This window comes from Leptonychotes weddellii, chromosome 4 (assembly GCF_054177405.1).
Source record: "Leptonychotes weddellii isolate Sample4059 chromosome 4, ASM5417740v2, whole genome shotgun sequence".
NCBI classification, from domain to species: Eukaryota; Metazoa; Chordata; class Mammalia; order Carnivora; family Phocidae; genus Leptonychotes; species Leptonychotes weddellii.
In genome coordinates this window covers 76653690-76670175 of record NC_138372.1, presented here as the reverse complement: position 1 = coordinate 76670175, position 16486 = coordinate 76653690, and the positions used below count along the sequence as shown (strand labels likewise).

General features: G+C 38.6%; 1 protein-coding gene across 3 annotated transcripts in view; it reads left to right on the top strand.

The window, feature by feature from the left end:
• Positions 1-16486, top strand: part of PLPPR5 (phospholipid phosphatase related 5) — a 120776-nt gene that overhangs the window by 41088 nt on the left and 63202 nt on the right. For all 3 annotated transcript variants that reach the window (XM_081818843.1, XM_081818845.1, XM_081818842.1), the window contains 2 exons: positions 761-893; positions 4378-4628. In XM_081818843.1, coding sequence (XP_081674969.1) covers positions 761-893; positions 4378-4628 — 384 coding nt within the window. The remainder of the gene's footprint in view (positions 1-760; positions 894-4377; positions 4629-16486) is intronic.

The window sequence follows — 16486 nt, the reverse complement described above, 5'->3', positions numbered from 1 at the left end:
CAGCATAGTAGAGCAAAGAATCTGTACCAGAATCTAATTTTTCTCCTTACTGGCTCTGCGGCTTTGGGCAATTCATTTGAGCTTCAAGTCTTGTTTTTTTCAATTATAAAAGAAGTATGATAATATTTTCTGTTTCATTTTTTATGAAGATTAAAATGACATATGTATACCAAAATATAAAGAATATATTAATGATTACAACTTTTAATACTGTCTCAGAATAGAATAATGAGATTTTGGCAAAGGATAATCTCAAGGCCAAATACCTGGGAATTGATTTTGTTTCTTGTTATGAAAGTATTAATATAATTTGACTTTAGGATGTCTTTATCTGATCCTTTCTAGAATATTTTCATAGAAAATTGTTCTGATCTCTGTGGAATGTCAAATTTAAGCAAGACATAATCACTTAAAAATAAAACATGGAATTCAGTTACATACCAAAAATAAATACGTGTGTCCTTAAAGATCCTTTGTAAATTTTTTTTGAATGAAGTCTTTCAGAAAACAAAAATGGTATGGTACATTTGTATTCATAATTTATCAGTTTAATACTCCCTTGAATTGAGAGAAATATGGGTTGTATACATAGGGATAATGTTCTAATAAAAGGGTTTAGTTAAGCAAATGTGATTCAGTTTTAGATTGAGATTGTTACCACTCAAAGGAGTTACTTTCTTGCATTTTTAAAAAAATAAAATTATTCTGCATTTATACTGCTTAAATTCTAATGTTCTTTAACCTTCTATTTTCTTGCAAGATAATAGTTGGAGAGACTGCAGTGTTTTGTCTACAACTGGCCACACGGGATTTTGAAAACCAGGAGAAAACTATTTTAACTGGAGATTGTTGCTATATAAACCCACTGGTGCGGCGAACTGTACGATTTTTGGGTATGTGTTCATTGAATTTTTTTTTTTTTAAGATTTTATTTATTTATTCATTAGAGACAGAGAGAGAGAGGCAGAGGGAGAAGCAGGCTCCCCGCCGAGCAGGGAGCCCGATGTGGGACTCGATCCCAGGACCCTGAGATCATGACCTGAGCCGAAGGCAGACGCTTAACCATCTGAGCCACCCAGGCGCCCCATTGAATTATTTTTATTGTTGCTGAAACCATGTTTATGTATAAGTTAACCCTTAAAATGATCAGCATTTTAACTCTATGCAAATATCGGATTATATTTTATTTGAAATGTCTGTTTGGTTTTAAAAATAACAGTGCATACTACTTTCTCTTGTATGGCTCCACCTCAGATGTAATTTCCATATTATTTTAAGAAAAAAAAAAGAACATCACACTTGGACGTTTAATATTCTTTAAGAAACTAAAAATTATATAATTAGAAGAAATGATTTACTGTGTTTATGAAATTTCAGAAACAGTGCTTGGGGAGAAATGGTAATCTAGTTAGATTGTTGAACATCATGAAAGACAAGAAAAATAGCTTAGCAAAGAAAAGATATGTTGTGTTTGTTAATTATCAGATGTAGCTCTCCATGCACTACCTCTGAGCTTTTTTTTTAATGTGAACAAAAAGGTATTAGTGATTTTATTAGAGGAAAAGATTTACTATTACTATATTGTACACCTGAAACTAACATAACATTGTACGTTAACTATACTGGAATTAAATTTAAAAATTTTTTTAAATTTTTTTATTTTTTTTATTATGTTATGTTTAATTTTAGAAAAAGATTTACTGATACTTGAGCCTTCAGTCTGAAAATCTAGCACTAATACATGTAAGCATTGATGAATTATTGCAAATCATTTCAATTCAGTAGAAACTTGGCCAAGACAAATTTTTTAACTGGACACAATAAAGTTTAATATAAATTATCATTTCCAGTATTTACCAGATAAAAAAGTATGTCTGTATATGCTAAATAAAATTTAAGATAAATTTTTATCTGTACTTAGATTGAGATTAAGGTCCTGTACCCTTCAATATATTTCTCATATCGGTGGGATCAAGATGAAGACTTTAGAGATATTATGCATAGATCACCTAATCTATATATAAATCCACTTAAAGATTAATCAAATGTTATCTTGCCTTTGAATCTCTCTAAAGACAAAAGGTCTCCATATCTAAGACTGTTCTTTTTATTGCCATCAAGTTATGCATCTCCAAAGCCCTCTTTTATACTGTTGAAGTGATGACAACTTTTATATGAAACTTTAAAAAGCTATTTTTTACATGCATCAATACTGTGTTCTTGACTCATTATCTTTGCATGAGTCATTTAATAACAAAATAAGCAATAATATACTCAAAACTAAAAATGATAAAATTGACACTTTCCAAAATACTGTTAAAGCAAATTTTATTATGCCTACTTAAGTAGATATTTTTTTGCATTTGCACACATATTTCTAAAGAATATATGGCACAAAATAAAGCATGTTTTAAATCTGTGTATGTTTCTCATTATATGATTTTATGAAATATTTACGAATGCTTGATTTGTTTCTTTTCCCTTGTTCATTATGATTTGGATATTTCTGGTTTGTTAAAATGGGAAGTTTATAAGCAAAACATTATTGCATAATAGGGCATCATTCTTTGTAGGGACTTTATCCTGGCGGTCAGCACTGTGGATACATTCATGGGATCTCACTTTAATAAGTATCTTTGTAGCTACAGTATTGGCCTTGGGCCTGATGCACTGAATATTTTAATTCAAAAGCACATTTAGAAACTTTACAAGTATCAAGAGACATTTCCATATCCTTATCAAATACTTCTCTCTATTTTACACGGGAAAACTTATTACAGCAGATAAAGAGAATGGTTTGGTTAAATAAAATGAGTACATCTTAGCCTAGATTTCAAGGGAGTAGAGATGAAGACTTGCCAGTTAAGTTCCTGTGCTGGGCCATGATGTTTGGAAGCAGAGGTTATGTACATGAACGTTCTATTAAGCTCCTCCATTCTCTTTCATTTCTCTGCCTCTCCTAAGTTTCTGCTTTTGATAACATTTACTTGTATGACTCATGAAATGCTGGGAAGATGTAAAGAAAGACCTTTTCATTATTTCCTTTTAACGTTTCTAGATAAAGAACTAAGGTCTTTGTTTCGTTGCCATTGTATACACATAGAGTTTTGCTATGTGCAGGTTTATGTGCCTGAGCCTTTTATAATCTTATATAATATTTCAAAAATTAAAAGGATAGCCATGCTTCTGATGCTGGAAAATTATTTGATCCTGCACAACTTTCCTGGTGACTTCCTAATAACAGCCAATAATTATGTATAAAGGTTTAGCAAACAAACAATCCAGAAATTTATGACTAAGAAATAAAGCATCTGATTATTATCATAGAACCATATGACTTTTTAATGAACCAACTGTTTGGGAAGTTTTCTCCTGGCATAATGTAAAAATGCCTGATGGAATTTTATTTCCCAAAATTAAGAAGAATAGATTTCTTCACATTGGTACCACATCCTCAAAGATTGTATCTGTCAGTTTAATTGAAAAAGGTGCCAAGGAATTTATTTTGCCTAAATAGAGGAGAAAAATAAATTTTGGTTCTAATGACCAATGACATTGAATTTAGAAATTTTTTTTTTAATTTGAGTAAATTGTCACATTCCTCATAAAAAAAAAATCTGTGTATACTTAATTTTATATGTTCCGGTAACCAAAGCGAATAAATTTTAATGCTGTGAAGATAATTGAAAAGTCATAATTTTGACTGCACTATTATTTATGAAATTGCCCCAAATTTGATAAAGTCCAACCATAAAATATAAGGTGGAACTAAGTTACTAGTCGTTATGTGACTTTTTAAAATGTGTTTGTGAAAGCAGTGTAGAAAGCAATCTGAACCATTCTTCTTAAGATTTTCCACGACATTTAAATGAAAACTAATGGCATTGGATTTTACTGCTAATTGGTACCTCCAGCAGAGTTAAAGTCAGTCTGAATGGGTTTAAGAGGCATAATCAAAGGGAGACACCTGCTCTGCTTTATGTTTATAAGATGCAAAATATTTTCAAAATAGGGAAAAATCAAGATGGCTAACACTAGTAGAAGGTGAGAGGCTGAGCCCTCTCCAGAGAAATATGTCTCCTTTTTAAAAATTGCATTACCCAAACACAGTCTTAGAATATATCTTCTTTTATCTTATGTCATAAACCTGCCATGCATAAACTGTAGCCAGTGGTAGACAGCTCGATATGTTAAATAATTTAACACTCCCACTACTCCAGAAAGCAAAGAATTGGAGAGAAGTGAAATGGAAGGAACCACATGTATGTATGAATTATTTTATAGTTTCTAAAATATTTCCATGTTGGCTTATCGTAAACTGAAATACAAACAAAACAAAACAAAACAGAGTTAACGATGGTTTGTTTTCTTCCTCAGGTATTTATACATTTGGGCTATTTGCTACAGATATCTTTGTCAATGCTGGGCAAGTAGTCACAGGGAATCTGGCTCCACATTTTCTTGCCCTGTGTAAGCCCAACTATACAGCGCTTGGATGTCAGCAGTATACACAGTTCATCAGTGGGGAAGAGGCCTGCACGGGCAACCCAGATCTCATCATGAGAGCAAGGAAGACGTTTCCATCCAAAGAAGCGGCTCTCAGTGTCTATGCAGCTATGTATCTGACAGTAAGTAAGGATTATTAACCAGTCTTTGTCTTTCTGTTCATTCTCCCAATGTAGAAATTCTTTTTCTCTGCCATAATGGAAGTCACATTAGCAGCTTAATTTATTAATTAAATTTAATAAAATTAAATTATTATTATTATTGAATTTATTTTATTAATTAAATTTAATATTTTAGCCATTTAATTTATTTTTAATAATAGCTGTTTGGACTGTGGATAGAATTAAGTCAGTTGACTCTCATGAGATTATGTGTGGGTAGTTGGTTGTATTAAAGAATATAGTCATTAGCATTTCTATTTGAGAATATGTTTGTCTTTATGTTAAATAGGGCTTAATGGAAACAAATTTGTCCCGTAGCAGTCCCCATAATCTTGTAATAGCCCAATTAAGAAAACTATCCAGGCCTCTTAGCTGCCTACTCAAGCTTTAACATTCTCTGGTGGAGGTGGGGAAAGGGGCAGTCTTTTCTTTAGAAAGTTTTTTGTTTGGTTATTGGTAACAGTTGTCTATCTCAACTAGTGTTTCACTACTTTCGCACAGAGCTAGCCAAAATGTCCTTGTAAATTATGTTTTTTTTTCTTTATTCTTGAGTCTTTGCCATCATTTTGGTGGTGAGAGCCAGACCCCTCCTGCAGATGTCCAGGACCTCTAGGTGGAAGTAAATGGTCATGGTTGAGTGCGTTACGGCTTCACAGGGGTAGAAAGAAGGGCAGCCTTGACAGGCAGCTCCTGGACCCAGCATTCCTGCCATCTGCCCTTCCCTCTATTACCAGGATCTGCCTTGTAGTTCTGGAGCTGGACTCCCAAAATATATTCTGTAGGCTTTTCCATGCCTACAGTAAAAAGTTCAAAGATTTTAAATGTCTTTCGGGGTCCTCCTTTCCAATGATTCTAATAGCTCCTTTCTTCTGATTCCAGCTCATTGACTAGAGATCTCAGGACCTGTTCATTGCTGATGACTTAAAAAAAACTCAGAATTATTTTTACCCTCAAGGAGCTATTTGATTACGGAAATATTTCTGATATTCTTAATGCAGTCGTGTCTGCTTGTCTCTAAAAGCAGAGAGAATACCCAGTAATACCCTATGACATCTCTACTTGAGATTGGAAACAAAATTACTGAATAAGCAACAATTTAGGAGGGAAAATATAGCACCATACATACAGCTCACAATGGCAGGATAATTCTGGAGGCCATAAGTACATGCATTTTAACATTTCTAAAGTTTTCAAGCTGAGCTAATTCTGTCCCTCACAGCCTGGACTTTTAAAAATCCCATCAGAAAAGGTTTTATAGAGTTAAAGATCAAATCTCATCCTATCCATTTTCTCTTCCACTGTCTTCTGACTTCTGTATAGTTTGTCAGTTACAACTCCCTTTTTCCCCAGTGTGCTCCCAACTCCACTCTTCCAATTTCCCCTGATTTCTTTATCCCATCAGCTTTGCTTTCTTATTCATTATATTGCTTCACTACATGTCCCATCTCTCTTAGAATATGAAGCATTCAGCCTGAAAATGAAGATTTAAAACTTGAGTGAATCAGAAGTCACAAAATACTTTTCATTCATTGTCATCACTTCTAAATCTGACCTTGTTATTTGTATCCGAGGATGAATTGCAAATATCTGCATATACATATGTGATCAAGCCAATGACTTGAGACAAATTCCAGAATACTCTCTGAACCCAAATCCTGTTACATGATTATTTTAGCACTAATAGATGATTGGTTTTGCTGTCTAACCAGGGTTTGCCAATGGTAGTGAATGTGTGAGTACTATAAATACTTGATCTTTTTGTTCTGCCAAAATCGTGTTTTCAAAGGCATCGCTTTGGGAGAAGGCATTATGCTTTTAAGTCCTGGAGAAATCTTAATATCTTGTCTTGCCTCTGGTCAGCTGGCAAGTGTTTTAGCAACCTCTTATCTATATATAAAATATATTATAATTATATAATAATTATAATTACTATAGCAAACATTCATTGAGCATTTACTGTGTGTCAAGCACCAAGTGCCTCACTTTTACTTACTTAATATATTACTAATTGTATTAAAATTTATTCTTTATTGATTGCTATTACTATTTATGTAGTAATTGAGTATTTGTATTAATTTACTGGATCCTTATAAAAACTCCTTGAAGTATGTAGTATTATTATGCCCATTTTACAGATGAGGACACTCAGAAAGTGAAGTAACCTGTCCAGATCCATAGAACCACCCATTTCCCTGGCTACAGTGATTCCAAATATTCCAGAGAAGGGATATTAAATCATATTAGTTCTAGTGTGTGCATGGTCAGCTAAATTTCCTCCTGCTGCCACATAATCTCAGCATCCATAAAGGTTACGGCCGAGGGTTCAGATGGTAGATATGTTTAGAGAAAAAACATTTAATAACTCTCCAGCACTCGGAAATCTTCTATCATTAAACAGTGGTTCAGACTAAAAGTCAGGATTCCTCCTTGTAATTACATTGCAGGGTACCTCTGTCTTTTTAACAATAGATTCTGTTCTCTGCTAACTGCTTTTCTCTCTCCCCTGCCACTCGTTTATGAGTGTGGGAGTGTGGGCGGCTGCTATGGCAACTCTGGATATAACTCCTGCTGCAAATGTAGGCATTCCAGTCAGGTTTTGCTGTTATATTTGAACCCGTATACATATATATTTCTTCCCAGCTTCACTAGAGACACCTTGGGAAAACTTTATAATAGAAATGTTGGAGTGGGGGCGCCTGGGTGGCTCAGATGATTAAGCGTCTGCCTTCGGCTCAGGTCATGATCCCAGGGTTCTGGGATCGAGTCCCGCATCGGGCTCCCTGCTAGGTGGGGAGCCTGCTTCTCCCTCTGCCTCTGCCTCTCTCTCTCTCTCTGACTTTCATGAATAAATAAATAAAACCTTAAAAAAAAAAAAAAGAAATGTTGGAGTGTTTCAAACTAATGCAGTCTCGTGAAATGCTTGCCGGAATTTTGATGAGTAGGTAAATAAATAGGAAAACAGCCATATATTCAGGATTTTCTTTTTTTTTAAGGTTTTATTTATTTATTTATGTGAGAGAGAGAGAATGAGAGACAGAGAGCATGAGAGGGAGGAGGGTCAGAGGGAGAAGCAGACTCCCTGCTGAGCAGGGAGCCCGATGCGGGACTCAATCCTGGGACTCCAGGATCATGACCTGAGCCGAAGGCAGTCACTTAACCAGTTGAGCCACCCAGGTGCCCCCTATTCAGGATTTTCTGTGGAAACAGGCTTATTGCTGTATTTAGGTAGAGATAAATTTGTTTAATGTTGTGTAGGTGTTACAAACATATGTCAATACATAAATCAAAATAAATAAGTTCTATTGTGAAGTATATGAATAAGAACTGCGGCATATTTTTCTGATGCTTCTCTTTGTGGATTAGTCAATAAAATTAAGGAACTTGAAATCTCCCTTAGCATTTGACTTTAATTAAGGCTTTGGGGGTAATTTGATAACAGAGCTGTTCTCTTTTGCTTTACTGAGAACTTTCAGGGGGAAAAAAAAAATCCCTATGCCTATTTTTGTAAATGTTGTTGGTTTCCCAGGAAAAAATTCTGAAGGGTATTTAACCCTCAACCATTAAATTTATAATTCAGTGTTAAGTCACATTGGAATAATATTTGAATTTAGTTTTGTGTTATTCATTTCATGTAAAATGAACAGTTTTTCTAATTAAAGTCAAATGAACTTCAAAGTTGAGAATGAGAAATAATGTTTGGTGACTTTCCAGTTAACCTCATAAATCAGGGAAACAGAAAGACATAAAATGATCTCTTTAGGTTACTTCCCTTTCTGGCCTTAGATTGATTTTTTGAAAATCTTTAAAAAAACAGAGAAAGAGAGAAAGAAAGACAAAAGGGTTGGCTATACTCGTTGGCCTGTTTTCATGATCTTTTGCTGTAAACAAACCACCCTAAACCTCAAAACAAGAATTTGCTATCCTCAGGATTCTGTGGGGTGATCTGTGGTTTTACTGGTAGTCAAACCTTGCTTCTCTCATGGGTTGTATTTAGCCTAGGGGTAGATGGGGCTGAGGCAGCTCAATAGCTGGGCCTCGCTCATTCTCAAGAGATTTTCCCTGAGAGCAGCTTCCAAGAGAGCAGAGGTCCAAGCTACAGGGCATTTTGAAGCGTAGGCTCCAAGACTCATTCACCATCCCCATCTCTGTGCTCTATTGGTCCAAGCAAATCCACAAGGCCAGCCCGGATTGATGGGGGCAGAGATATAGACTCCACCTATAAATGGGAGGCGCAGTACAATCAGATTGTAAAGAAGTGAATATACCAGGAAAGGAGGGATTTGTGGATATTAAGCAGTTCACTGCAGTCTTTCCCCAGAATTAGCAGAAGCCTCTGAAATATTCCTCCCCTTGTTGGTGTCCAGTCTTTGGCATTATCCTGCTCTTGCTTCCCACCCAGCCATCTTTTAAAATAATCTCAGAGGTCCCAGGTGCTCATGGGCTGCCAAGACAAGGGTTAAACAAACACAACCCACTGGTATCTGTTTGCCCCTCCATTAGTAACATTTTACCTAATCTCCGTAGGGGCACAAACAGGTCCTCATTCTGGGGTACAGGAATTTGGGGGGTGCATGGCAGTTTGGCTGCAGCATGTGATGTCATGTGACTGGTCAGGGATTGGGTTTGGCAGAGAAACATCAGGGTGGGTAAAAAGAAAAGCTCTGGGCTACCTTCATGGATTTGTCTGGAGTGACTGATCAGATCTGGCTGCCATCAGAAAGCCATGCCTCTGAATCTTCCCTGCCCAGAGGTAATTTAATGCTGAAATGTATAAGATCCCTGTGCTCTAGATTTCAAATGAGCAAATTTGTGTCTACTAGATAATCTATCAAACAATATTTATTGAGCACCCACTTATAATGTGACTGCTCTCCTATTAACTATGACTATTATTGCCATCACCACTATTATTAGTCGATTGACATTTGTCCTGTCAGCCTTCAGCTAAGTGTCACAGGGGGAAGGGAGGTTACTAAAGACATCTGCAAAGTACCCACTGAGTTGCAATGTTTTCATTATCATGAACCCCTTTTATAACTTACCTTTTTATTTTATTTTATTTATTTGTCAGAGAGAAAGAGAGAGCATAAGTGGGAGGAGTGGCAGGCAGAGGGAGAAAGCAGGCTCCCCGCTGAGCAAAGAGCCCGATGTGGGACTCGATCCCAGGAGCCCGGGATCATGACCTGAGACGAAGGCAGCCGCTTAACCAACTGAGCCACCCAGGCGTCCCTATAATTTACCATTTTCTTGTCCCACATTCCTCCATGAACTTGATATTTCTAAATCTTCTATCTAATATAATGCTTTCCCATCTCAACTTAGGCCCAGATATTGAACAGCGGCCCATAATAATAAAAATATAATAACGCTGTTTTGAAATGATACACATACAGCTATTAAATAATAACCAGTAAATGAGTAAAGACGCATGTATGCTGGGGTTCCTTAGGTGTTAGCAAACTCCAGGATGGGGATTCCTGGCAGCACTTGCACGTTAGGAAAACAGGACTTACTCTTAGAGGACAATATACGGTATAGTCAGGGCTGCATTAGGACTTTTGTAGGCCCTAGACACTTACTTTGCTTTCAGGGCCTCTTCTGCCTTTGAAAAACAATGTATAAAATGTATAAAAGCAAATTTATAAATAACATATATTAAACGTGTTCTTCAACCTAAATGTTCACCTTTCCTTCTGTTTTTAAAAGAAATGAAGACAGTTTTATTGGTCCCTAGAAGTATCGTGGGCCCTCGGTACCATGCCTACTGGATAAGTTTGCCCTGAAGAGAGTGCATAATAAACTTCTCGATGGAATATGATTGTTAGTCTATCTGGTAATGACAGTGAAAGCCATTCAGTATCCAGGAGGGAAAGATCACTGTTGCCAAGCACCATGGGAGAGTGCTTCAGAAGTAAGTGGTACTTGGGCTGGGTTTTGAAGATGAACATAATTTGAATAGGTAAAGTAGAGGCATTCCAGGTAAGGGGACAGTGAGAGCAGAGACAGCAAGCAAGAAACAGCAGATACAATTAGGAACTAATGAGGGGGAACCTCCAATGGGGAACATAGATGGGATTTAAGGATTAGCAAGAATAAATAAATCAGAAACACACTGTAAACCAACCCGAGGCTTCACATTTGGGTTAACAAGTAATGTGGAGTTGAAAAATGACATTACAGCAGTGTTTCAGAATGATTTTATTTAATTCAATTCCATAAATATATAGGGAATGCCTAGAATGCATCAAGCCTGAATATGCTGATATAAACTCCTTCTGAAGGTGATTTAAAATGGTCTCATAGAGTGTAAAGACAGAACTAAAAAGGAAAGAAACTAAAAGTAAAAGGAATATTTTAACGACATTGTCAAAGAATCTCAGACATGAAATAAGGGTTTGGCATTAGCTGCTTCCCTTAAGATTGGGAACCCTAGCATTGATGAGACCAGAGTCAGATGAAATGAAGTGAAATGAAATGAAATTCCTAGGTTCTGAGAAATGGAATGAGCTCGGACTCTACGAGCTGCCAAAAGCCTGAACCATGGCAGGGCGAGTATAGATGTGAGCAGCTGGGAATCCCTAAGCATTTTCTCTTAGAGCACAGGAAAGGGAAAGTCTGACCAGGATCCAGAGCCATGGCTCCAGTGTGCACTGTGGGGCTCACACACCATCACCAGCTTCCTTCTATGCTATGGCTAAATTGAGCCACATCCCTGGGCTGCCTGCTCCGGTATTACACCCCTCTGTCCCCCAGCTTCCATGTATTGGAAAGTAACAGTCTGGCCACATACTAAGTACTTTATGGCCTCAATCTTCACAGTGGCTGGAAGAAAAGTATGGCCGTCTTCATTTTACAGGTAACAAAACTGAAGATACAAGAGGCTGATCAACTTGCCCAATGCTGTATTGCTAGTATTTGTTAGAAGCAGAAATGTGACGCAGGCCAGTGTCATTCCAAAGCCAGTATTTGGTCTCTTATGTTGCACTACTTCCTGGCATGCCCCCCCAGTGGAAAGGAGGCAGCCGCAGGCTGAGTGATCAGAGTGCAGTGCGTCACACACGGTAGGTGAAGAAAACTAGTCAATGGATTTTAATAGAACGTTGCACGATATGAATTAGGACGGTTGTTGAAAAAGTGTGCACTCCATAAATTCCCGTCTCATGTCTTATTTTCCAGGCAGCCAAGTAGCTCAAACACTAAAAATAATATAAATGGTCATGATGATTGGATTTTAACTGTACTTTTGATTTTAAGTGAATGAATATTTTCTTCTTACAACCCTTAATTTTTAATAATTTGTGTTCTGCACATCATTTGAGATGCATTTCAATTGCTTTAAAAATGACAACTTCTAAGTTACCTTTTACTTCTTTATCATGTACAGTAATAACCTAAGTGGCATTGGCAGAACTTAATGCTCATGAGACCACCATGGTAGGCACTATGACTTTGACCAGGTCCAACAGAACCCAGATTACAATGGGCAACTCTAAACGTGTGGTCATTTGATATCCCAGAATCAAACATTCCATTTCTTCCATGCCCAGTAACATGCTCAAGTCCATTTTTCAAAAGATGCATCAAGCTCTGCTGCAGAAGTAATGGACTTGCTCCTGAATTCTAGGAGCCAACACTGTGATTCTCACACGAGGGCTGGCCATGAGCTCCAGACTGTATGTTTTCCTCCACTGACATCTCAAGCATCCTAGGGCCTGCTGGATCCTGTGGTCCAAGTAACAGGGCTGCTTGCCTGTATTTGTTGTCAGGGCCCTTTTCTGCTCCAGGGCCCACTTAAAGCTGGCAGCTTTTCAGGTCACCTGGTCTATAGGCCAGAGCAGTATCCATAGGTGTGGGACGTGAGTCCCCAAGAACACAAAGTGATCTAAAGGTGCTGTGTTTCTTTCTTTGTGGTAGGGGTTCAAGATAAAATAATTTGTCTTTTACTTTGGAGGGAATATGTAGTATGTTCCTGGTCAATGGATCCCTAAAAACTCGATTGATGTCCCAAGCTTTTGAATCTTACAGGGTTTATCTCCCAAGATCTGCAATGCATGTATCTTACCAAGGCCTCCAGTGCACTGACCATCTCTTATTTACCTTGTTCGATCAACATGATGTCTTTGACGCAAAGAATCAATATGATGATCATGTCAGACCGTGATATGGCAAAGAGCAGGAGGGTTAATATAGCACTGACGTAAACCGTGATGTAAAAATTTGCCTATTCCATGTGAATGTGAACTCTTTCTCATCCTCTTTCCTGAACAAGATAGAAAAGAATGCATTTGACAAATCAGTGATCACTACTACCTGGTTGAAGATTCAGTAGTCCACAGTCATTCTCCAGGATCTGTCCATATTGGTGAATTAAATAGAGATAGGATAAAAACACCACCCCTGAATTCTTGAGATCCTAAGTGGTGAACAAAGCTTCACCATTCCCCCTCACTTAATGTGGTATTGCTTTTGATTTACTATCTTGGCAGGAGTGGGAGGGTATAGTTTCATAAGTTTCCTATTGAATTCCCCCAATACTCTACCTGCCAAGGGGAAAATGACTACTGGATGTGTTCACAGACCTAGTGGACTTTGGCCCGTATTCACTACATAGTCCCCATGCAACCCTACTCTAGCAGGGGCCATGATGATGCTAATTCAGGTCTCTAGGTATCAATGTCCCCTTAGACTCTGTGTCCCATAATCTTCAAAATATCTGGATATTTTCTTCTCCCCAACTATATAGTCACCTGAATAAATGGTCATAGGTCATATTGGGGAAGGACTGGGAAAATCCTTACACTATATACTTTCTGTCATGTTGCAGGGTCCTTCCCTCTGGGAACCAGCTGCCTCTTCAGTTAGTGGGTTTCATTTCAGTTTGGTAACTGCATAAAGGAGTAAAACTTTTTATTGGGGCATCCACTTTCAGCTCTTCATTCTTGTTATCTTGTAGTTATAGATTAAGTATTCTTCTTGGCTCCTCATCTATTTGCCTCTAGGAAGTGCTATGCTTTATAAATCAATTCCAAAACTTTCTGCTGGTCACATCACCTTGGCTGTCACTCAGGCCTTCTGCATTGTTATGATAATTCACACACACACACACACACACACACACCTGCTTCTGATGGTTAAGCACTGGCGATTGGCTTCTGTTTCTTCAGGCACCCCATGACTGCATGGATATAAAGGCCTCAGCTCTGTGGTAATCTACCCTACCATCAATAATGGCCTGCAGAGGAGAGGCATCCCTCAACTTCTGTGACCTGCTAGTGCCCCTCTCACTAGCACATTCCTCGTGCCTCAATGAACAGTGCATCCATGAGGTCTCCTGTGGTACATCATCTTCTGTGGGTCCTTAAGTCCATATTATATGTCCATTCCAGCAATGCCACTTCTCTGCGCCTTTTAAGTCCTTCCTCCACCACCTGCCAAAGCAATTCAGGCATGTCAGCTTCATTGAGAGAAAGTAATCACTTTCTCCAGGCTCTTAGGAACCTGCCCAGCAGGGAGTTTTTACTGTTCCTTGGGGGCCTTGGAAGAATATTAAATCCCACATCTCCAGGGAGAGTGTCCTCATGTCAACAAACACTCTCTTATCCTGTTTATATTTCAGCCTCCTTGATAAAGCACCCTCAAAATCCAGCCACATAGGTTTCCCCTGGCTTCAGATGTCATTGTGTCAGCTAATTCTTACAGCAGTTTTGGGGCAGAGTCTGTCCTCCCTTATCAGGTTCATCTCATCCTGGGCAACTAAGCCCTAATTGTTGGCCTGGAAGCCAGAAGAAGAGGTTGAAGTAGATCTTGAGAGGGCCTCTGTTGCCCTGCGGGAAAGAGGCTTCTCACTCCCATACCCCCACCCCATCCCCCAGCTAGAATGGTATGGGTGGGGCTGGGAGGAGTGCTAGCCCTGAATAGGTAGGGATGGGCCACATCTGAAGGCTCCAAGGGTTTAGAGGAGTCTAATGAACCATAATCTTCATGTACATCCGCTCAGATGTCCCTGTCCCTTGTGTCAAGGTCTTAGATTTTTCTAGCCAGAGTCCTGTTCTTGGCATAACAGACCTGCCTTACATGAGCATTCAATCATCTTTGAAGATCCCTGAACTCTTAGCTAGTAAGTCGTTAAGTCTGGCCTTCAGCTTTTTTTACTCTGACATTACAGAAACAATGGCTTTTTTTAAGTTCCCAAAGAGGCACTCTGGCCATCACACTCGATTTTCATTTGTTTGTTAACTGTCCTCAGTTTTTCATTTTCCTTCTGGAGGGCACCAACACAACTTAATAAGAGCCAGTCAATTGCATTATCCCTCTAGGCATTGTTTCCGTGGACTTCTCAACTTCCCATGTCATTGGCCTGGTTAGAGTATTCCTCTTTACTAAGTTGACCAACCGTCAGACTTCAGACTCCCAGTGCTAAAATCAGGAAAGTTTAGTGTAAACTAGGTTAGGTTGGCTACCCTGTCCCCACCAGAACATTCTCCCCAGTCACAACGGGTGGGTTGTAGCAATTGGATTGCTACCTGGTGGACTGTATGTACCTCATTTCCAAAAGCTCCTGCTTTTGTCTCTTCTGATGACAAGACAAGAACATGTCCCCAGACCCCATCTTACCACCTCTTTTCTTAAATCATCCCAATTCTGTTAGGATCCGCCAAGAAGTGGAAGCTGAGATAGAATGAGGAGTAGTATTAGGAATAAAATTAGGAAGCTGAGATTTATTGGAGGACTGAAGGGGGATAATATTTATGAAAGAAGCAAGATTGGATAGGGAGAGTCTCAGACTGTGGTGTAGATCTGACAGTCTCTGCCGATCTTGACCAGAGGTTGCCCATTGTAAGAGCCCCACACTGCATAAATGGCCAAGACTTAGCACCCCTGCTGTGCTCAATCACTGGTTGGGGGCTGGCCAGGAAGATTGTGGCCTCTGCTCAAACACTACACCCTACAGGTAGACACTCAGCTCACTCCTCTCCCTACAGCAGAATGGCTGACTCTTTGCAGAAGGGAGATGAGAGCAACTTAACCTCCATGGCTTGCCATGCTGCTTTCATCTAATTCTCACTCTGAGAGGATCTAATAAGCTAACGCCCAGCAAGGGGTTAACACTGTGATGTATTATCTTCTGTGATAACTCCCTGTGCCAAATATACTTGCACTTGGAGTGCCTTCACATATAGGAAAAAAATTATGGCACTGTAATTTCAGTCATCAGACCCCTCCTAAATTGAGGATATAGTTTAAATCAAGGAGATTTCTTGGCACCTTTCCCACTGTTTTACAAAAGAGGTTACCTTCTCCTAGGAACACAGTCTGCTTTGAGCCATTCGTTTGTTTATTCCATTTAAAGAAAATCTTGGAACGGGAACAGAGGATTTCAAATAACAAGGAGAAATCCTTCTATAACAATACAGAAATTTATTTTTATTTTTTTTATTTTTTTGAAGATTTTATTTATTTGACAGAGAGAGACACAGCGAGAGAGGGAACACAAGCAGGGGGAGTGGGAGAGGGAGAAGCAGACCTCCCGCCGAGCAGGGAGCCCGATGCGGGGCTCGATCCCAGGGCCCTGGGATCATGACCTGAGCCGAAGGCAGACGCTTAACGACTGAGCCACCCAGGCGCCCCACAATACAGAAATTTAGAGTATAAAAATAATAACTATTATTACTGAGTGCTTACTGTGCTAAAAGCACTTTACATACAGTATATTTGTTGCTTTTTCTCCTTTGTCAAGCATATTAATCAGGCATCTTTCTATATATAAGGATGTGTGCTATTAGTTTCTGTATGATGTAGAGAAATATGATTTCCTTAGA